The 22,343-nt window shown below is 46.1% G+C and overlaps 1 protein-coding gene across 1 annotated transcript in view; it reads left to right on the top strand.

Annotated features, from left to right (window-relative positions):
• The window catches only part of RAD51B (RAD51 paralog B), a 514,016-nt gene that overhangs the window by 439,207 nt on the left and 52,466 nt on the right, over positions 1–22,343 (top strand). Inside the window, exon 9 of the mRNA XM_079768331.1 lies at positions 21,167–21,270. Coding sequence (XP_079624457.1) covers positions 21,167–21,270 — 104 coding nt within the window. The remainder of the gene's footprint in view (positions 1–21,166; positions 21,271–22,343) is intronic.

The following is a 22,343-nucleotide window of genomic DNA, read 5'->3' on the forward strand; positions in this document are numbered from 1 at the left end:
CGATGGTCTTAGGCTCTACAGCAGCGGTTCTCAACCTGTGGGTCGCGACAGGTTGAGAACCGCTAGCAGGGTTGCCTAAGACCATCGGAAAACAGATATTTACATTACGATTCATAACAGTAGCAAAATTACAGTTATGAAGTAGCAACGAAAATAATTTTATGGTTGGGGGTCACCACAACATGAGGAACTGTATTAAAGGGTCGCGGCATTAGAAAGGTTGAGAACCACTGCCCTAGATGCATGGCTGCAAAGCGCTTGAAATGCGCTCTAAGTATAAAATGCACACTGGATTCCAAAGACTTCGTATTGGGAAAAACAATGTAAAATGTCTGCATTTTCGTATTCATTACATGTTGAAATGATGATGCTTTGGATGTGTTGTGCTAAGTAAATATATTAAAGTTTATTTCGCCTTTTTATTTTTTTCATGTGGCTAGAAATGTTTAATTACATTTGTGGGCTACGTTATATTTGTATTGGACAGTGCTGTTCTAAAATGGCTTCACCGAATACCTACAGCAACTCAGACCTCCCCGTGCCTTAGTTAGCCTGCCTGAACCTGAGGAACACTGAAGGGACCACAGAGACACAGCACCCATCAACTACATATGATTGTACACCATCCCTTCCCTCGACTGTCCATGGCAACTTCTACTAGAAAGTTAAACAGTTTCTTCTTTTTGGCAGTGAATGTATACACTCAGTCACTTCAAAAATATTTATTGAGCCCCTCCCTAGTCTGTGCCGGGTCTTGCATCAGGCACTGGGTTACAAGGTCCAGCCTTCACGAAGCACCTCTTCTCGCAGGTTTAGCCACTTGCAGTGCGTTTTTATGAATGTAAGCTCAGTGCAGAAGTGCGCCTCCCCGTGTGGCTGCCTCTGGTCCGGGCTGATTCATCCACCCACACAGGGAGCCCGAGTCTAAGAAAAACTCGGATTTCCAGTCACCGTCAATACAGCGCCCTCAAGGGAGGCGTGGAGGACGGTGACGGCCACAAATCAGGGCCCTTCAGTGGCATAAGGTGGTGCTTCTCTCCCTGCTTCATGGAGCCGGGTTTCAGAGATGGAGTTGGGGGATATTGTTGTCTCCTCCGTGGAATCGCCACCCAAAGGAGATCATTATACAGTTGAAGCACAGTTTGAAATATCTCTCCCCCCAACACCAAGGGGTCGCTTTTCTAGATTTCCTGAGAGTGTGTGTGAGGCAGCCTTGGGAGTCCGGCTTTATTTTGTTTTAATTTAAGTAACTTTTAAAATGAAGTAATACACAAACAAAAATTGTACACATCATACATGCACAGCTCCATGAGCTTTCTCCGTGAGCACACATGTGAAACCAGCCCAGATTAGAAACAGAACATAACCAGTACCCCAGGAACTCCCCTGTCCACCCTACCTCCCCTCCCCCAAAGGTAGCGAAGGTCTGGGTTTCTACAACCATAGATTAGTTTTGCCTGTTTTTGAACTTCATATAAACGGAAGCAGATGGTAGATTTTCTTTGGTACTTGTCTCTTTTGCTTCACATTATGTATAAAATGTATCCATGTTGTTGTATATACCAATAGAAAATATGATAGCCAAAACAGAGGATAAATATTGCAATGCTGTCATTGCAAGATAATGTCAGTGTTTGTTATTCTGGCCACTTTTCTGTGCATAGAAATACTCATGTAAATTGTTTTTTAAATATTAGACCATAGTGTATGTACTATTTTGTGATTTGCTTTTTTGTTTGCTATATCAGATCTACCAAAGTGTTCTAACGTTAGTGTACCTTAAGGAGGCTGCATTCTGAAATGACCAAAAAGGTAATATAGAAAAGTGGAAACTTGTTTTAAAAAATCAGGAACACACATCAGTATCTACGTTAGTAATTTTAATAGGTTTGGCGCACCCTGGCCAGGCTTCCAGAAGGCTCTGAATAAAGGCCGTAAGCAAATAACCTGGGAGTCGCCAGGGAGAGCTGATACTCGAGCCTGAGACCGGGCTCTGTTCCTCCATGAATCTGCTGATTTCCTTCTCTACTGTTTTAAACCCAGGTGTTTGGGTAACGTGGAACCCATTAGGAATCCAGGTAACCTGTGAGTGGCTTGTTGGAGTCTGTTCCGGTCCTAGCTTACTCTATAACCTGAGACAAGTCTGTAAAAATGTTCCTTGTTTCTCCAATGGAAAGCCTCATTTCCACATCTGTTTGGTATCATAAGAAATAATACTTACATAACATTTCAGAGCCCTTGAATGAAAAGTTCCTTGGAGTTGCTGACTGTCCTTAAAATTTCCTCAACTGACATTGTGGAAGTCCATTGTTGTGGATAGGGTTGCTGAGCTGAGTCATAGCTACACTGCAGATCTTGGGCAGTGGACACATCTAAGCCTTGGACGTCCTAGTCATTTACTTAAAAAGCTACCCATTTACTTCCTAGATGTTCGCACTGAGTGCCTACCCTGTTGTAGTTTTGGTTTACATGCCAAATCTTCCGCTTGGGTCGTTATCCTTACCCAGCTTGAACTGTATCCATTGGCACACGCTGTTGGGTTTTCCTGAGGGAGGTCACCTGGAACACTGGTATTCTGACGTTCCCTTTCCTCTGCAGGAGTGAAGAGGAGTAAATATGCCTGCTGGCCAGTGCAGATTGAATTCATGGCCTGAGACTCAGACACCTTCAGGGACCCCTGGGGACCAGCTATAACGTAGCCCACAAATTAAAAGACAGAAAATATACCGTGGGGAAATGCTGGGCCAATCTAAGCAGAGACTCAAAAGCAGTAGGGCATTTTAGAGATGGAAGGATGTCTTCCTCCCTCATTTTTCAAACGAGGAAACTGAGGCTTAAGGAGGTCACAGAATGGAATTGGAAGTTTGCTTTGATGTTCCATCAACTACCCCAATGCCTGTGCTATATAGGAGGCCCAGGGAAAGACAGTGTCTGAAGGATGATGAGGGGACTTCTAGACTACATTAAACAGTGCCATCCCTGCTGGATCGCAAGCCGTACTCTTCCCCAGACAATGAACTGAGGGTATTGACTCCTTCTTCCTCCTTCCTCCCCTTGGGATTGTGATGGTGAGAGGAACTTGGCATTTTACCTGATCAGTTTTGGAAACGTGGTCTTCTACCAGAGAATTCAGAAGTTTAGTTTGGCAGATGCCTTCCTCCAGAATCAAGTGATGTGATCAATTATTATTAAATTTCTCTCTCTTTCTCCCTACTGCCCTTCCGCTCCCCCTCTCTCTCCCTCTCACCTTCCTTCCTTCCTTCCTTCCTTCCTTCCTTCCTTCCTTCCTTCCTCCCTCCCTCCCTCCCTCCCTCCCTCCCTCCCTCCCCTCCCTCCCTCCCCTCTCTCCCTCCCTCCCTTCCCTTCCTCTCTCCCTCCCTCCCCTCCCTCCCTCCCTTCCTCCCTCCCTCCCTCCCTCCCTCCCTCCCTTCCTTCCTTCCAGTATTATTTTTTAAACTTATTTCTGATGACCTCTTAATCTTCAATGACATTTCTGATGTCACAGATAATCTCAGTTTTTGAGTCCTTCAGTATGCAGAGGTGCTGAGCTTGTCCTTCTGAAATTCTTCCGGGGTCAATTTGCCTTGTGGTCAAGGTCCAGGAAATGAGAATATTTCCAACTCATTGGGGATTATCTTGGCCTTGAGCAGAAGTGGCGTCTGAATCATTACCTAAGAGAGCTGTGTAGATTGTCACAGTTGGCAGCCTCGGGACTTGAGCTAATCCTGGAAATTCTTTCACTTCCCAGAAAGAAGGTTCCACAAGGTCAGGCTGAGGTCCTCAGGGAGAGCAGATGGAATAGAGCTTGCAACTAGTCGCTTTTACAGCTGGACTTGAAGATAAATAAAATTACACACACACCCCTTTTTTGGATCATCAGGCTTTGGTTTTCAGGAGATATCTGTTCTTTACTCTTTTTTTTTTTTTCTTTCTGTATGTGGAGGAGGAAAAAGGAATATGGTACACGGTAATCACTGAAATAAAAGCAAGTAAGCTTGTTGACTCAGTTCCCATGGTGAGTGCAAGGAAGCCAGGCCAATAGAAACACCCGAGATATTACAAAAATGTGTTTCTTTCTGGCAGCTGCACAGTTGGGCCTTTATACCCAGGCACTGTAATCGGCCCATCACCCAAAGCTCTTTCCAAGGCCATTATTCTGGTTGCGGGGGCTGCTGCTTCTACAAACAAATGTTGATTTTGCTAAATGTGCTCTCTCTCCAGCTCTCTTTGTGGCAACCAAGAGTGTCAAAGCATCATTGAGGAAGAGAACATGTAAAATAGCAGAAAGATAAAATACTCAAGGCTTTCTAAAGGCTCAGGGGTGTCTGGCTCATGCAGCACATTATAAACAAGCCACCTGTAAAATCAATTTTAATGAACTTGAAGGCACATCAGTGTTAGTTCATTAAAATGAAATTCCGTTTAAATGGAAAACTGCCACTACAGGGTACATTACAGCATGATTTGCATGGGTTTGGGGTGTGGCAAGTGAATTCTGTATTTAGAAAAATCAAAGCAAACCCTGTTTCTTTGGGGTCTTCTTATGCTTTGAGACACTTATCATGGGTCCCTTGGAATGTAGGGAGTGCCCCTGGGTAGGGCCCAGGCCCAGCTCAATGTTGTTGGCCGGTTCTTCTTTCCATGACTCTTCCAGCCTTCTCCCTTCCTGCTTCCTGCTCCTTGCCTGTCTCCATCTCTCCTTAGTCCTTGGCCTTGATGCCCTTGGACTACCTCTTCCATTTCCCACCCCACACTGACAGACTTGATCCCCATGATCATTTGGGTGGACCATGGATGACAGAGAACACAAAGAGATAAGGATGCCGTTTCAGCTTTACCGAGAGAAATGAAGCCCAGGTCGTCACACGGAGCTGGTGAAAAATACAACCCCTCTTTTGGAACTCTCACTTCACTGATTTATCTGAGAGCTGGAAGGGACTTTAAAGATCCTCTCATCAAACCCCCTCCTTTTCCTGGGCCCTGGGACTCAGGGTGAAGTGACTTGTCCGAACCAGTTAAGGCCATCAAGTGGGGCTTCTCTATCTCTACTCCTGCCCTTCCCCCTCCGGCCAGGGCCCAGTGCTGGGGACCTGTTGATTACCACACAGCCCACAGCGAGAAAATCCCGCCCTGTCAGCAGAGCGGCTAGACGAGCTGACACAGGACATGCGCACATTTGGAGTCAAGAGTGGGGTTTAGTTCCAGTTCTGCCTCTGCTGTGCTGGCCACCGAGTCCCTTCTTCCTTTGTCTAGTTCCCCCGATGGTTGGTAATGAGGAGATAATGAACCTTTCCACCTATCAGGCTCACTTGAGTGTTATAAAGAATAATGAGGTGATATTTGTAAAGTGCTCTGAGCGGGCCGGGAAGGAGGAGGGGTGGGCTCCGTAAAAGCGTTCTTCGCTGCAAGCACTTATCCCTGGAGCCGGCGAACAATAGCGGAGAGAAGAACACTCGGAAACGAATCCCAGGGACCGGCCCTGCTTTGAATTTCGGGGAGGATTAGTGGGGACCTGATAGGAATCGCAGGGCTCCAGTTTCTTTAGTGTACGTCAAAGTAGGAAAGGCAATTACATTCCTCTGCGGCGGATTCAGCCGGGGTTTCAATTGGGATGTCAGAGTGTCCTTGTCCACCATTCTGAGGCCCAGGCTGTGTTAGGTTGTGATTGTTCGAGCCTGGGGCATCTTCGGTCCCCCGGGGACTCTCCCCAGGAACTGCACAGAGTGATTGCTCGGTGGTGTCTGGGCCGCACTTTGTAAGGTTGATCGGGGGGAATTCTGCATCTAAAGCGGCCGGGGAGCAATTTGGAGGCAGCAGGGAAATGAAAGGCGAGGTCTTCATCGTGGCTGATCTTTTCCTGAGCTGCTCCCGGGAATTTCCTCAGCCACTCAGATACACGTGCAGCACAAAGTGCGGGGCTTGGTGGCCATTGCGACAGCCTCTGCCACGGGGAATGGAGACAGCCCAGGTGCAGGTAAACCTGCCAGGTCACTATATTTAGAGCCACCTTTGAACTTCCCTCCCTCCCACTGAGGGTTAGGTGGGGGCCTGAGAAATGACATGCGGGAAGGTTTCAAATGACTGTTTTGATGAAGGATCTGTTTCCCCAAACTCACCTCCCCACGCCCCTGTTTCTAGATCCTCAGTCTCTGTCATTCTCAGAGTCGGAAGCAGAGAGGGAAATTGGAACCGGAGAAATGTTCTGGGCTGTGCAGTGCTCTGAGGGCCACGGGGCAGTGAGCCGGGGAGAGTGTGGCTCCCTCCTCAGTGGGCAGGAGCAGGGGAATGTTATCATCATCCTCTCCAGGGTGTAGGGAGAAGTCAAGAGGTCATCTGGAGCCAAAATGTTCGAGATCAAAGTTACAGTAAGGAAATTACACTGATTTCATCTTTGCCCCCTGAAGTTTATGGGCCTCTTTGTAATCACTGCCTCCTCAAGCCCTCCCCCCCTCTGCTGAGTCCTCAGGCCTCCCTGTGCAGGGCCCGAGGGGCTTCCCCCTCCTGGGACACCAGAGGGTCACTCTGTGTGACTTGTGAGTCTCCCGGAACATCCTCCAGGGTGGCGCAGCTAAGGGCAGTGAGCCCGAAAGCGGTGCACCCAGATCCTGTCCCGAGCACACGCGTCCCCGTGTGCCCTCGGCCCGCGCCTCGGGCCCCGCCTGCCATCTCGCATTCCGGCGAAGCCCCACGTTGAACTCAGCACCTCTTTGGGGCTGACTCAGGCCTCTGGATTCCTTCCTGAGTCTGCCACATCTCATTTTGTGTTTCCTCAGCAAATCTCTTCTCTGCCCTGGGACTCCGTGAAGTCACATGGGATTTACGTGGCAGGATCCTCTGACCTCTCTCAAGGCCAGAGTAGTTCGAAAGTCTCAGTCCTCCCAAAGCATTTGGTCTGTTTTCTTCATGTTCCTCTCCCAAGGTATCTCTTTTGCCCCAGATGTGCCTCCCCAGTGTATTTTCAGGGGAGGATGCGGACACCCCGGCCCCAGCGCCTGTCCTCCCCATCACCTCTGCTGGGGCAAAGACCAGCGCCAGGCTGACCTCTGGGCGGCCGGGGTAGAAGGCTTGGGAACCCCCGCACCCCACTGCCCTTCCCTGTGGCCACAGCTGCTCGCCCTCCCGGCCTCTCGCCGCTCCTTTTCTCAGGGAGCCTCCACGCCAGCGCCCAGCGAGCCTCTGGGAACGAGGTCTGTCCCCTGCTCGGGCCTCGGCTCCCCACACTAGAACATTCAGGCGTCAGTGGGAAACAGCTAGATCTGTCAGCACCGGCCCTTTCTTCCAGGCTTTGAGGGCCACATTCTCCACGGCCATCTGTTCCCTTTCACCTCTCGGACAATGTTGCTTTTTAAAGCCAGCGATTCTTCCTCCTTTATCCCCTTCTCGCCCGCCCCCCCACCCCCCGCCCCTTCTGCGCTCCCAGCCTTCCCCCCTCATCGCTCTCTCTTCCCAACCCTCTGAAATCAGCCTCTCCTAAGAGAAAACGTGCCCTCTTCCACACAAAACTGTTTTGTGACCACTATGGGGTTTTGAGTTTTTATTTTTAAACTTTTTGAAGTCAGAGTTTGTTACTTTTAAAGTTTGTGATTGTCTGGGAGGGGGGGTGGGTATTCTTTTGAGAGTGAGGGGGAGGGGGAGGATGGAAACCTTGTCAGTCAAGCACAAGGAAAACTCAGAATACTAATGCTTTAGGTCCTTCTGGCCGGCACTTATTTGCCTCTTGCAGGAAGGAGCCCTCCCGTCCTTCCCTGATGATCAGAGCAAGGAAATGCTGAGACCCAGAGGTTTTGCCGCCATTTCTTCTCGGATTATTTGGTTGTTGCTGCTGTGCTGTTTTTCATTAGGAGCGGGCACAGCGGTCCCTCGGTCTTCCATACAGCTGTGCGCAGAGGTGCAGAGCAGGCTGGAGGCCCCGCTGTCTCCGAGCGGAGCCGCAGGTCCCGAGGCTCGAGGAGTGTGTGTGAAAGGGCTTTCGTCCCAGTGCCGACCCGTGACCAATGTGTGACCTGAGCCATGTCACTTTCCCTAACAACAGTGATGATAAAATCTCCCGCTTAAAAAAAACCGCTTAATACACGACTCTTCTGTTTGTTCCATCACTGTTTCATAAACGAGATGAGCCTATGGTAATATCTTGAAAACTTTATGGGCCATACTTGGCTAAGGACCTTACAATAATCCACTCAGATGTGCGTACAGTGCAAAACATCAGACTCAGCTGTTGACATGGGAAGTCCGCTAGAACAAGGACTCCCAGCCTTGGCTGCTGGTCAGAATCACGGGGAAGCTGGAGCACGGGCTCCGGGGCCCGGCGGCCAGGGTTTGAGTCCTGTCTCCATCACTTACTCGCTGTACACATGGGGATAAGGTTTCATCATCTGTAAAATAAGGGCAATAATAGCATCCGACTTCATATCGTTGTTGAGATGATTAAGAGATGTTTAGCACGGAAAGCACCTGGAACCATTTCGGGCCACACTGAAGTTGGTGCATGTAAATGTTCGCTGCGATTATTGTCCCCCTTCCCGTCCCCCAGACACATTACAGATGAGAAAATGGCCTCGCTGGCTTCTCGTGGGGCTCCGCTGGCTCCATCCCATGTACCCTCTGCTCATTTTTCATTGCAGAGCTCACACTGATACATGGAAGAAGGTAATTTTCAGTGGGGTTGTAATGATGATTAACATAGCAATTCTACTTAGAAATGTCATAAAATACAGAAACACCCTAGAATATAAAAAGGGTAAATAATCATGCACTTCTGGCGAAGAAGGTGAACCAGATGTGGGGATTAGAGTCATAGAAGGAAAGCCAGTCATGGTTTTGGCAACTGAGGTTCTTTTACGTGTTTTCAGTTGGAAATCCACAGAACCTGATTTATTTTTCTTTGGTATCAATTTCTAGAAGCCTATCACATGACGAAGAGTTTCCCAACAACAGGGAGAGAACATCATTCACGTACGCTTTCCTAGACAGGCACAGATGGCTCTGAAGGAGAAACTGAATATTACGATTTAACGAGGAAAAGAAATGAGCATCGAGAGGGTGCAGTGAGGGGGGCTCCCAGAGAAAGAAAGAGACGAACGGTCATTCTTGTCATACTTTCTAAATGGCTGAGAGAAACAGTGAAAGGAGCAACTAGGCAGATGGCTGGGTTCAAATTCTGGCTCTGCCACTTGCCAGGTGACTCACTTTCTCTGCAGCTCAGCTTCCTTCCCTGGGAAATTGGTAGGATGATGGTACCTCCCTCATAGAGATAATGTATGTAAGGTATTGAGCCCAGTGCCTGGAACTTACTAATTATCCCAGAATGTTACCCCATAATTCTTTGCTGTGATGTCCTGTATCATCTGACGTCTGAGATGTGGGACAAGTCACACCAAGTTGGTGGTCTTGATCACTCTGTGGAATCTAATCATTTGCAGTAAACCCATAGTTCTTTCCCATTTCTACATAAACAGTGGCCTTCAAGGAAGAAGGAAATTGCTTTGCTCAGGAACTCATATTTCACAGATGTGTACTGACCGCCTGCTGCCACCGAACCAGTTCCCCCAATTAAAATAACCCTGTTAGCATCAGCATATTTTGTTCATCATTTCCCTCTCCCGCCATGAGGCTGCTGCCTGGAGTACGTGGCTGTACCGCTGGGGATCCAGACACGCTTGCGAAGGAACACTTGAGGAAGTGAAATTTATCTCCACGCCCTGGCAATCTGCACACCACTCATCCCTGGCAGCTTGTGATCCGGGGGCCACTGGGAATTCCTGTCACACACAGAGGTTTCCCGCCTCAGTGCCTCCAGTTTGTTGTGAGCCTTACGTTGGTGTGATGGCCATGGGATATCCCTCATGCGATATGCCCACACGTGTGTGCACACCCCAAAAAGGGAGAAAGGCAGCAGTTTCTCTTAGCCTTGACTCAGTTTCTCTTAGCTCCAGAGTTCAGGCAAACACACACTGAACTGAAGAAACTCGGCAGCCAGGCTGAATTCACCAGTTTGGGAAAAGAAACCCAAAGAACCTTTGGCAACTCAGGTGCCGAGGACGCTGGGATTGCCTCATGGAACTATCAACAGTCTGCCTCTTACCCCCATCCCCACCCCCTGCTCAGAGCCTTCAGGGGCAGCAAACATATGTGATGCCAGCATTCCACTCCCTCCCACGTCTGAGCGCATCCTGTTTCCTATCGTGATCATCCCACTTCCCAAAGGGGTGCTTGATATAGGGCCGGAGGAAAGCACAACCATAAACCTTCCACTCTGTGCAAGGTGCTAATTAAAAGCATTCTCACAATGAGGTGACCTGTGATGCCAAGAGGGAGGCAGCTGGGACAGCAGAAAGCTGGTGAATGCCTGGGCCCAGGCCCCACCCAGCTCTGCCTCTGACCAGGTGGGTTCCGGGCGTCAGGTCACCACTTTGTCGTGGCCCGGGAACGGTGGTTACACCACTGTTGCGGATGGAGGGAGGCAGTATGTGTCACTGCAACTTAAAGTTGCATTCATCAGGTGCACATGAGTACTCTGGAGTTTTCCAAGCCCCTCGGGGCTTCTAGCTTCTGTCCCCCTTTCTTCTCTTCTCTCCTTCATTTACACGCTGTTCCTGTTGTCACTAAAAAAACAAAGGGAAGCTTGAACTCCGAAAGCTGAGCTGTGTTTGGCGTCTAGAAGAAATGCAGGTCACGGATGCTGACTGAGGAGCCTTAATGAGGGTCTGCGCCTGAGCGGGGGCTTGGGCTCCATCACCAGTCCTGTCCTGTTTCATGGCACCGGCTATGAGCTGCCCCTCCTCCACTTTGGGAATTAGGGTTTTGGGTGATTCCTCTAAGAATAACTCCAACCAGATGAGTTAAGGCATTTCTAAAGGGCATTTATATCTTTCCCCCTTCCCCTTGGAAGTAGGGTGAGGGATAACATCAGCAGATAGGAGTCAACAACTGGGCCAAAGGGCATTCACCAGAATGGTGTCTTCCATGATGACCAGGGTGCGGAGCCACATCACAAGGTGAAGGTGGAGATTTCCTAACACAGATGTGCCCAGGACAGTACACGGACCATCCGTGGGGGCTGAGAAGCCTGCAGTTGCAAGCAAAACAGCAAATGCCTAATGCATGAGTTTTTTCAAACTTGAGGGTATGTAGGAATCACCTGGGAGAGCAGATTCCTGGGCCTCATCCCTCAGAGACTCTGATTCATTAGTGGGATTGGGGGCAAGGATTTTGCATTTTTTAAAGGAAACCAGGTGATTCTGATGCATAAAGACACGTATGAAACACTGCCCCAGGAATTTCTTCAGCGAGCCTATCCCCTGTCCTGATTTCACACAGAGACCCAGGCCATCTCCTAGGGTAGGCCAACCTACTTAACAAAAAATAGTTTAAACACGCATAAAAGTTCCAAGGGAAGTTGAATGAACTCCCATATACCTTTCCCCTAGATTGTTAACATTTTGCCACATTTTTTTCTCTCTCATATTATTGTTATCTGTTTTATAATATTAATTTATTATTATTATCTTTGCTGAATCATTTGAGTCAGGTGTAGACATCATAACCCTTCATCCCCAAATATTTTAGCATTTATCTCCTAAGAACAAGAACTTCTCTTACATAACCACAATACAATGATCTCACCCAGGAAATTCACGCTGATATAATACTGTTACTAATATATCAGCCTTCATCAAACTTTGCCAGGTGCCCCAGTAATGTCCTTTTAGCAATTTTGCGGTTGTTGTTGTTGTTGTTGTTGTTGTTGTGTGTGTGTGTGTGTGTGTATCCAGGATCCATTCTAGGATTAGACATTGCATTTAGTTGAAATGTCTTTTTGTGTTAATGATATATTAAGCCACTGATGTTTTCACAGAAGTGTTTTTCTTCAGGAACAGATTTCCTGATAAACAAGAGCATTCCGCTCTGGCCGGGTGGCTCAGGTGGTTGCAGCCTCCACCAAAAGGTTGCAGGTTGGATTCCTGGTTAGGAAACACATACCTAGGTTGTGGGTTCGATACCCCGTGGGGGTGCATACGGGAGGCAACCGATCAATGTTTCTCACATTGATGTTTCTCTCTCTTTTTCTCCCTTTCTCTCCAAAATGAATAAAACAAACAAACAAAAAACCCCACAGCATTTCTTTTTCCTTTCTGTCCCTATTACTTGCATAGAGCCAGCGATCTAGGGCCAGCCCGAAGCCTGGCAGATGTGCCTGGGCCCAGCTCTGCGCAGCCAAGGCCGTGGGAAGGACCTTGTCTCGGCCCTGGTGTGCCTGGTGCTGATTTCCCAAAGGCAACCCCATGCCTGTTAGTGTCCCTTTGCTCTTCAGACAACAGGGCTATCACCTGCCCGACTCACTGTGCAGGCCGGTTCCTTGGATGTGTAAAGCTACCAAATATTCCTTCACCGTAGTTTAACACCGAGAAAGGATGTGCCACTTTTTACTCTTCCCAGCTTTTTCCAAAGGCAGTTGGCTGAATGCACACATCTGAGCGGGATTTTCCCCCCAGCAGCCAAAACAATAAACAATCTGAAATCAGAATAAGATACTTATCAGAATAAGTATTTCTTCTGCTTCTGCCAGAAAGAAAAAAAAAAAGTTACTTGAAAAAAACCTAATGATCATAAAATGAGATGATGACCTTGTGGGAACCCAGCTGCCTCTGAGTCTACAAAGGGAGCAGAAAAGCACAGGTCCTACCTCGATGGCTGATTGGCACAATTGGAGGAATTCGCTTGCCCACAGTGAGCAGATGGAACACGCTGTTGTGGGGAAAAGCCTGTTTCACATAAGCATCTTCTTAGCCTATATTCAGTGACGCCTACGTTCAAAAAGAAAATGCCACAGATTCCCTGAAATGGTTGGGTTTTTGTTTCCTTTATTTTATTTTCTAGTATTTACTTAAGGATAGTTTGTGTTTTCTCGTGAGTGAGTTTATTTTTAATGAAAGAGTTCTTTTCAAAGGTCAGGAGACCTAGCTACTGGTCACCATTCAGGGTACTTCCCTCCCCGCAAATAGAAGGTAGCGAGCAGGAGGAAAGCCGTCTCATTGGAAAAAGGATTCGGAAGCATGGCCTCCTGGGGAGTGTTGGAAGTTGAGCCAGGTGGGGAGGAAATTGCTTCCTTCTATTCAGATAACCTAGTTCAAGCCTATTGTTTTCCTAACTGTCTTTGAAGACATTCATGGTTGTCACGGCAAACATAGTGGAGAAGTCTTACACAGTATCCCCTGTGGGGCTTTTGGTTGATAAATGTGACGAAGTCTAGACTGACCATTTATTGTAGGGTGAGCATCCTCGTGCTGATTTGGGACATTTGCTACATGGTGCCTCTATAGGGCTACCATATGTCTTGGTTTGCCCAGAACAGTCCTGACTTATCTGTTACCCCAATATAATTATTAAAATGCCCCAGTTTCATTGTCAAAAGTGGCCTTATTGGATGATAACTTGTATAACCACTGTAAGACTCTGGGAAAATTAAAGTATTTTCTTCCCCCACAACAGCCAAACAAGTTGTTTCAGTGGTTTGTGCTGGTGCATTCCAGTCTTTATCCCAGTGATTAGCTCACTGTTTCTACCTTTGGTTGTGGGGGAATAATCCATCTCTGACTCTGGCATTCCAAAACTTCTGATCGCCCCACCTTTTCTCGTCTTCTTCACATTTCTTACCTTCCTCAGTAACGAGTTTTATTGGTAAGACTTGGATCTGCCTAGGTGTGTTGTGTAAGTAAAGACTCTGAACTGCATTCACCTCTTTCACCTCTAGCCACGAGACCCTGGGAATGAAACTTCCCACTTTACCAAAGTGAAGGAGCCTTATTCTCCACCCGGCAAATGCCTTCCTCAGTGGGCAGCTGATATTGAGGCAGTTATTATGTGGTTTTATGCCTCAGATCCTTTATTTGTAAATCCAAAAGAAGACTAATAGCTTAAGAGTATTTTGAGAATATCAAAGCTCTGAAGATTATAAATAACAAAAGATTTTTTTTTTCTCATCTAAAATGGCAGCACAGAGTCTGCGGTTACTTGCTTAATAGATAGCGTGTGGTCCCTGGACCATTTGCAGCTGATGGGTTTTTCCAGTGCTCTATTTATAGAGCTAGGTCAGAAATATCACTTCCGTTGGAACTTGACCTACAGACCATTGTCAATTTTAGAGGCCCAAGGAAGTACAGGGCACTAAATACAGCTGGTTCACGGGTTCAGTTAGTGAACCACAAGCCCCCAAGGAAATTAATTTTGCTGGAGGATAGATGTGTGAGCCTATGTGATGTGATACCTTTGCCCTGTGGGCTCATGGAGTTTGTAGGTCGTCTTGAATGCTTCTTCTAGAAATAGCCTTTGCTAGGCAGTCTTCCTCTCTCTTTTATTCCCCACTTACCCTTTTTAGCATTGGTTGCTGAAATTCTGTCTTTCTGCATCACATAGAACAAGAGCTAATGACCCACTAGCAGAGGTAGTCCAGGATACTCTGGGAAATTTGGGGGAAAGCAGATCTAAATATTTCCCCCTGTCATCTTTCTATTGGGGCTCGCTGAGATTCTCAGTCCCCTCCCCAGTTCAAATGAATGACCCAACATAAAACATATGCTGTAGCTCAGCAACTTCCAGGGGCCTGGGTTTAAACAGGAGAAACCGAATTTAGTGGATGATAATCCCCTTTTAATCTCTGCTTTCTCACTCAGACTCCCATCTTTAAGCTTTGTTATTATGAAGTTGTGTTTGCTGGGACTTGGCCACAACTTATGATTTACCCATCAGAAGGTTTTAGTGGGTAGGACAGTCTCATCTGGAGAGAAATCTGCTCCCAGGGAAAGAACCACACATCCATACTCTCTTCAGGCTAAATGGGTGCTGGGTAGATCATAGCCATTCCAAGTTAGCACATAGAGTAGAGAAGCGATTTTCAACCAGAGTACTGCAAGAATTTTTAAAACATGCAGTACCTGACTACTTAGTCAGGGGCACTGGCCTCTTTTCCCTTAGATTGTCAAATAAAAAAATGATAACAGCCAACTCCACAATAGCCATCCAGTGTGAATGCCCTGTCTTGAACCATAAATACATTGGACCTATAATAGAGTTGCATCCTAATGGTCACATCACATAATAAGGCTGCATCTGATTGGTTAATTCTTGGTTCTTGGTACCAGAAATTCTTATATACAAGTATAGGCACCTAATTTTTCAAAAAGTCACTTTGGAGCAAAAAGAGTAGGTAATTACTATTATTTTAAATTCTTTTTTTGGAAATCAATCAAAATTATACCTATTATTTTGTCAGATTGGCAAATACATATGTATTTTGGTGTGCCACAGAATTTTATTAATAAGTTTATGTGTGCCATGAGATTAAAAAAAAAAAAGGTTGAAAAATCACTGGCATAGAGCGTTCTCAAACTTTCTGGATAAAGGGGGGTCCAGAATGAGGAGCTGATTTCTTGTCATCAAAATACCATAGATTCAAAGTTCCTAGTACAGGCAGGAACTTTTGAGAACAACCATTTCTTGTCACGGATGAGGAGGAAACTGAGGCTCAGAGAAGTAAAAAAAAAACAAAAAAAAACTGGTCATTACTAAGGCCTACTCTAATGTTCATTGTTACCTCTTCTTCTTCCTCCACCTGGTCTCACTAAAAGCCCACATCTAAGTCAGAAGTAGAACTCCAGGGTCCCGCCTCCTAGCCAGCAGCTGCCCATATGCTATTGTGGGCTTTACAGAACATGCTTTAGAACGTGAAGACAAGAGATAAGAAAGAGAACGTCAGTTCCAATGGTAACATACCACCTCCTTCCCTTTCAGTCCTCAAAATATTTTTCTTTTCTTTTCTTTTTTTAATTTCCTCTTTCTAGTCTCAATAAGGTGCCTTTCATCTGAAGGGATAGGAGGGACCCAGTGTCCAGAATATCCAGCCTCTTAGGCCATGAACTTTCCTTCCCTCGTGTTCCTATTCTGGGAGTGACTACTTTGTTTACACTTTAATTTATTTCAACATGGAAAAGCCTATTCTTTTAAAGTTGACCTTTTGCTGCACAGCAGACACTTTTATGTTATGTATTGGAGATTCAGTTTGACCTCCGAGAAATGCTAAGCCACAGAAGTCATAAATTGAAATGTTTTCACAGGAGCTTTTTTTCGTTGAAGGCTCCCAATGCTGACACGGGTTGGTACCAGAGGCCCATTACCTTGTTAGAAATCAAGGCTACATAGCAGCCTGATTATCCTCCTCCAGTCTGATTGCACAAGACTCCACACCCTGCGTGTACAGCACAGAGAAAGCTCCTTGCCTTGTGAGAAATGCGTCTTCGTAACCTACGCCCACTCCTAAGGAGGGGGGAATTGGATCCAAAAGATAGCGTGTAGTTATGAAAGAGATTCCAGAATCCAAATCCTGTTGTTTTAACCAGTTCATTACTGAGCTTTATGAGCTTGCCTCATTATTAGCAGAATAAACAATGTAGAAGATGATGATTAAACTTATTTTCTTCCCAGATTCCATCTATAGTGTTTGATCATCATTGTTTCTGTCATTCATATATACCAAGTATCTTCATCTAAAGTTCACCAGGAACCTTTGGTTGCCTGGGGGCAAGAATTATTATTCACATTTTACAGATGGGTAAGCAAACACAGAAGGAGAACATGCTTTGACTTACCTAAAAGAGTCTCTGAGAGAGTAGGGAATGAATGTTCCCACAGTCTTTTTTACAGAGACCTGACTTCACAGTAAATCAATTACATCTCTCTCCATAGTGCATTCAGATACGTCTGCAGGCTCAACCGGTGACAGTGAAAAATCCCCAATAATGAAAATACTTTTAAAACCCAGTTCGTTTATTTGATTTTTTAATTTGTGTTGAAATCAACCTAATTCCAGTACAATGAAGTCATGTTGCCTTGGCAGGTCTAAATATCAGTCATCTAAAAGGAGGGAGGAAGAGAGCGCCCCAATTTTCAGAACTTCCACTTAAAATGAGCATAGAGAAGACTCACTTATCTATTTCCTGACCAATTAGGTCATTGGGCAGGAAATCGCCTTTTCTGAAAAGCCAGTAAGCAGATTCCTTCTACCTTAATTTCCCCATGAACAGCAATAATGATCATTTAAACCTGCCTTCACATGTGAATGCTTGAAAGTTAACAGACATGAGACCACTGAGTTTTCCAGTTAAAAAAAAAAGTTACAAATTGATAGTAACTGACAGCTTCCTCACTTCCCTTTCTCCCAATTCTCTCTCAAGTGATTCCACCACCTAAAACCACCCTTCAGTTGTTTTCCCATACTTGAGACTCCATTAAGTGAAATAACTTTCTAATTCCAGTCAGATTGTTAAATCTTCAACCAGAGAGGGTCAGCTTTGGCCAGCTGGTGAGCATGAGTCCAGCTGTGGGCCAGTTGAGCCAGGTGAAACACCTTGCCAAGCCAGGCCTGCATAGCTCTCTGGAACCCCTTGCTCTGGGTATCACTGTGCATCAGGAAAGCGGAAGCTGAGTGTGGAGTCCAAGGAGCACGCAGAGTTGAGATGAGTGATAAGATGCTCCCAACACCCCGCAGGAGTGTCATCCCCAAGATGGGCCTTCAGCCCTTCAGACCCTTCCTGGGGGCCCTCCTGGCTGGCAGAGCGGCAGGCTATTCGACATCAGGAGCCTGGAGAAAGCTAATTGGAGAAAAGGTTACAATTCTGTCAGCCTGGTTTCCAACGCCGGCTGTCATTAACCAACCATGTGACCTTGGGATAGTTACTTAGTCTCTCATAGACTTACTCTGTCAATAGGAACCATATTACCTATCTCATAGAGTGGCTGTGAGGATGGAATGAAGATATGAAACTCAAACAAGACATAAAGGGCTCCCTATATAAAGGGCTTACCTAGTGCTTAGCATATGGTACCTTAAAAATGTTGTCTTTTATTATTAACTTTCAAGGCCTTGCTGTTATTGCACTTGTAGGTGGCTCAGTGTCGGTAGAACTCCTGAAAATTTATCTCCTCCAGCTATCTCGCTCAGGGTTTCTTCCGGAAATTTTTCCATGGGCATTTGCACTCATGGCCCTTAGGACCCGAACTTGCCTGTCTAAAAACCAGCAAAGCATATGGTACTGTTAAATGCTGTTTAGGAACATGGAATTCTTTCAATAGTGACTACTGGCCCAATGTGGCTCTGATTTCTGAAAACATCTTCTGGACCTGGGACACTCTTACAGTTTTATTACCAAGAACATTTTTGAGTGCTTCCCTCATTATCATCTTCTAGTGATTCACATGTAGTCTTTCCCTGGCAAACTTGAAAACTCAGCCTCTCCTATCATGTAGCAGGCATCTAAGCAACAAGCTTCTAGAGTTTGCTTGAAAAAGGTAAACCATTAATTTAGCTTAAGCAAGATAGAATTAAGAATATACATCTGCTAAAACAAATCACATGGTTCAATGTTTAGTAAGAATAACTTATTAACTATTTATCTAACCAGTATTTATTAAGCATCCTGTGTCTCAGACCTTGTGTTAAGTGATTCAGGCGTACTAGCATGAATCAGACATGGATTTGGTCCTCTTGAAATATATACTTGGGGAGAGAAGAAAAGCACACAAGTAGCATACCACAGGATAGAAAATGACAGCAACATGACAGAGTGAAAGTTTTTAGGGGTTTAGATATGAGGATCAGGGAAGTGGTATGGAAGATAATGTGTGGACATAGAGGCATTCCAGGTGTAGAGGGGCCATGGAGCAGAAGTGATAAGTTGGGGCAAAATCTACATGAAGCGGAATGGAGTGGAGAGGTGTGGAAAGGCAATGTGGGCATAGGCTGAAGAGCCTTGAATGCCAATCTTGGGAATTTAGAACTCTTTGAAGGCACATGGGGACCATACAAGGTCTTTGAGCATGCTGATCGTGAATGCAGGGTGGCGTGCTTAGCTGTGTGCTTAGGGAGGCCAATTGGGCAATTGGGCCGGAGAACAGAGGATGGGCTTTTATAGGGAAGGACTGTCAGCAGCGTGGAGACCAGGTAGAAAGCTATGGCACTCATCCCAGGTGGAAGCTCATGTGGGTCTGTTCTAAGGTTGGGGTAGGAGAGAATGGAGGGTCGGGAAGGAAGCAGGTGAGCGTTTACAGTCAAACCAAAAGGGCTTCACAATTTATTGGACGTGCGGAGCATGAGAGAAGAAACTTAAAAATGGAACTCAGGTTTCAAACCAGATTAAATGGAAGGCCAAAGACAAGGACAATGAAAGAAGAGTGCGTCTCTGTGGGAAGATATGAGCTTTATTGGAAGATAAGGAATTTATGGTGCTAAAATTCATTACGTCAGGCTTACAGTTCTTGTGGTTCAAAACAGAGGACAGGTACTGAGGCAAGTCAGGGGCTGAGACAAGGGCTGAGGAATCATCGGTGTGGAGCAGACATTGCCGGTTTGGTGGGAGTGAGTCATATCTGGTGCATACGCATGCTTATTGTGTGTTTAAAACACATAACTAAACCAACACTTGAAAAATCAGGAGATTGTACTTAAAATATTGATGTCTGGCTTCTCTTTTAAAAATCAAAAGATGTGGCTGACTATGAACTCAAATTGGCACACGATATCAGCAGTCAGAGCTGAACAGGGCTTCCCCCTTGAGGTCCTGGATGAATTCCCTAATTCACCACAGTTGCCTGGGGCTGGGGCTGGGGCAGGAAAGAAGGGCTGGAGGCTTATGGTTAAGGGTCTGGGGCTTACGTTTGAGGTGAGGAAGTGTCCTAGAGTTTGATTGTGGAGATGGTTGAATAATTCTGCATGTAGTAAAAACCATTGCACTTTAAGTGGATGGTTTGTATGATGTGTGAATTATCTCAATAGAGCTGCTTTATAAAAATGCAAAAAAAGAAAAATCAGTTGCTCAAGCCCTGGCCATGTTGGTGTACTTACAGCAGAAAACATTTCTCTGTTAATGTGTCTCTATCAAGAAAGGAAAGACAGACAGATTTTTAAAAGAAAAATGAAAGAGTGTACATCTATTTTGTGGTAGTAAAGAATTTCTGCGTGTTGCAATGCAAACACCTGGCCTCTGTATTAATTTATTTCCCAGCCACTGAAGGCACTTAGGTATTAGGAAGAATTTTGGTCATGGCCAGCTCTCTGCAGTCCACCCACTAAGAAGAAGAGGCCAGACTATTGGATGTCAAAGGAGGGGGAAGCTTTATCAGCTGCTGACAAGAAGTCAGGGAGGTTGAGGACAGAGAAGTCAGGAAATTGCAAGGCACCATCCAGGGAGAGAGCTTACAATGGTGGGGCCAGAGAGGGCTACAGGCGCAGATGACCAAGTACGCTCAGGAATTAGTACTTTATCCTCAGGCACAAAGGGTAAAAGACCAGAATTCCTCCCCTGGCCCAGGCCAAACATGGGCACAGGAGTTCAGAGGCGACCTAGATATGACAGCAAAGGCTGGCTGCTAGAGGATGGAACCGATTAGCCTGCCTGTGAGAAAGAAGAAGAGGAGGCGAGCAGAATAGATGTCAAGAGGCACCATGAAGCTCTAGAGGTGGAAGACAATAGCTGAAGTACAACTTGGGGGAAACTAGAGTTTGCTTCAGATCCTCCCCTTTTAGGAACGTCTTAGGTGGTAAAAGAATGTTTCTCTTGGGATAAGAATGTCTCATACAGAGATATGAAATGGTGAGATCTTCCAGATTCCTCTTCCAGGTGTGTGTGTGTGTGGAGGGGGGGGGGTGTGGGTTTGGAAAGGAAAAGGAATTTTATATGCATATGCCACCATTTCTATATTGATAAGGAACACCGAGTTAAAATTCTTATCAAGCCAAAAACGTTTTACAACCCTATTGAACTAAGACTATTTCATAATCAGCTCTTACTCTTTGCCTTTCTACCATGGATGTTGAGTGGCTTAATTTAGTATTAGCAATGGTTCCAAATTACCTTGCAGTGGGACCTCTTATTGCTGTGTAACTCTGTTACCTTTAGCCTGTAGTGGTCACTTTCCCTGAGGCTGAAGGAAACTCATGCTGGCTTTTATTTTTGGTCTCAAATTCTTTAACCCCTCTCCTTCTCTAATTCACCAGCTTCTGTGGTCGTGAACTGAGCCTCCATGTGCTCTAAGCAATGAGCAATGACTGGACTTTAGTGAAACGCCATCACAAGAAAGGGCATCAAGATCATAGCTATGTTCTGTTCTGTTTCAGGCCCTTCTGGATCCAGCTGTGTGACAGCTGCACTAGGCAACACCTGGAGCCACAGTGTGAACACACGGCTGATTTTCCAAAGCCTTGGTTCAGAGAGAAGACAGGTGAGTGCTTTGACCTTGTTCGTGATTGTCAAGGTCATGTTGTCTATCCTGGCCCAACACAGGGCGTAGGGAAAAACAAAACAAAAAGCACCCCTAACTGCCCCAACAGCAGTAAAATGAAGTGGGGACACAAGTCACAGGAAAAAAACTGTAAGTATAGACCCACGAGAGTTTGCATGGTGGCCAGTAGCTTTTAAGTGACCTGATGGTAGCCAATAGCTTGTAAGTGATCAAGGTACACACCTCTAGGGATCTCAGGTTCTCTATCAGTAAAGGGTGAATGATCACGCTATTGGTCAAGCACTAGGTCATTCATATACAAATTAAGAAGTGATGGTGCTTTTTCTTGAGATGAATGTGCTTTGAAAACCTTAGGCCAGGCAGACCTTGCCAAGTGAATAACTGTTCCCCAGGTCCTGGGTACTTTTGCATCAACTCATAGCCAGTAGTTTAAAGGACTGGGAGATGCTAGAGCGATCTCTGAAAGGATGCTGCCTCTAAGAGCTCCCTGTTGGTGGCTTCTGTCCTGGCCTCAAATGAGAATTTCCCCCTCACCCAGAAGGGTTCGTTTCTACCCCTTCTTCATCTTCCCTCCACCCCCTAAGAAAGGACCACCACTGTCTGGCCTTTTGGAAAGATGCCTCCTAATTAGGACATTTCTTCTTCCTGATGGCTAACTTCAGCTTCATCCTGTGTAGACCAGGTTCCATCACGACCTCCTCTGCACACAGGAGAAGAGGGAAGCCAGGGTGATTATTCTGATGTAAAGGATGGGGCAGAATGCAGAACCCAGATTTGCCCATTTTGCTAAATATATAACAAATCCAAGTCATTAACTAAAGAGGCTTGAAATGTTACGCTTGCTGGTGGCCCTTCCCAGAGCGGGTGGTGGGAAGGGCGTGTGGCCCTTTACCTGCATTTGGTGAACTGGCTCTTTTTCAGGGAGTCAGGAATCATCCAGAACAGACGGGAGCCCTTGCCTGTTCCAGACATAGCTTTCTGAGTGCTCTTGGTTACAGACCAGAGGACTCCTCTTGGTTCGCTCGGACTGTGTAAATAGCGTTCCAGCCGAG

This window comes from Cnephaeus nilssonii (genome assembly GCF_951640355.1).
Source record: "Cnephaeus nilssonii genome assembly, chromosome: 4".
Lineage (NCBI taxonomy): Eukaryota > Metazoa > Chordata > Mammalia > Chiroptera > Vespertilionidae > Cnephaeus > Cnephaeus nilssonii.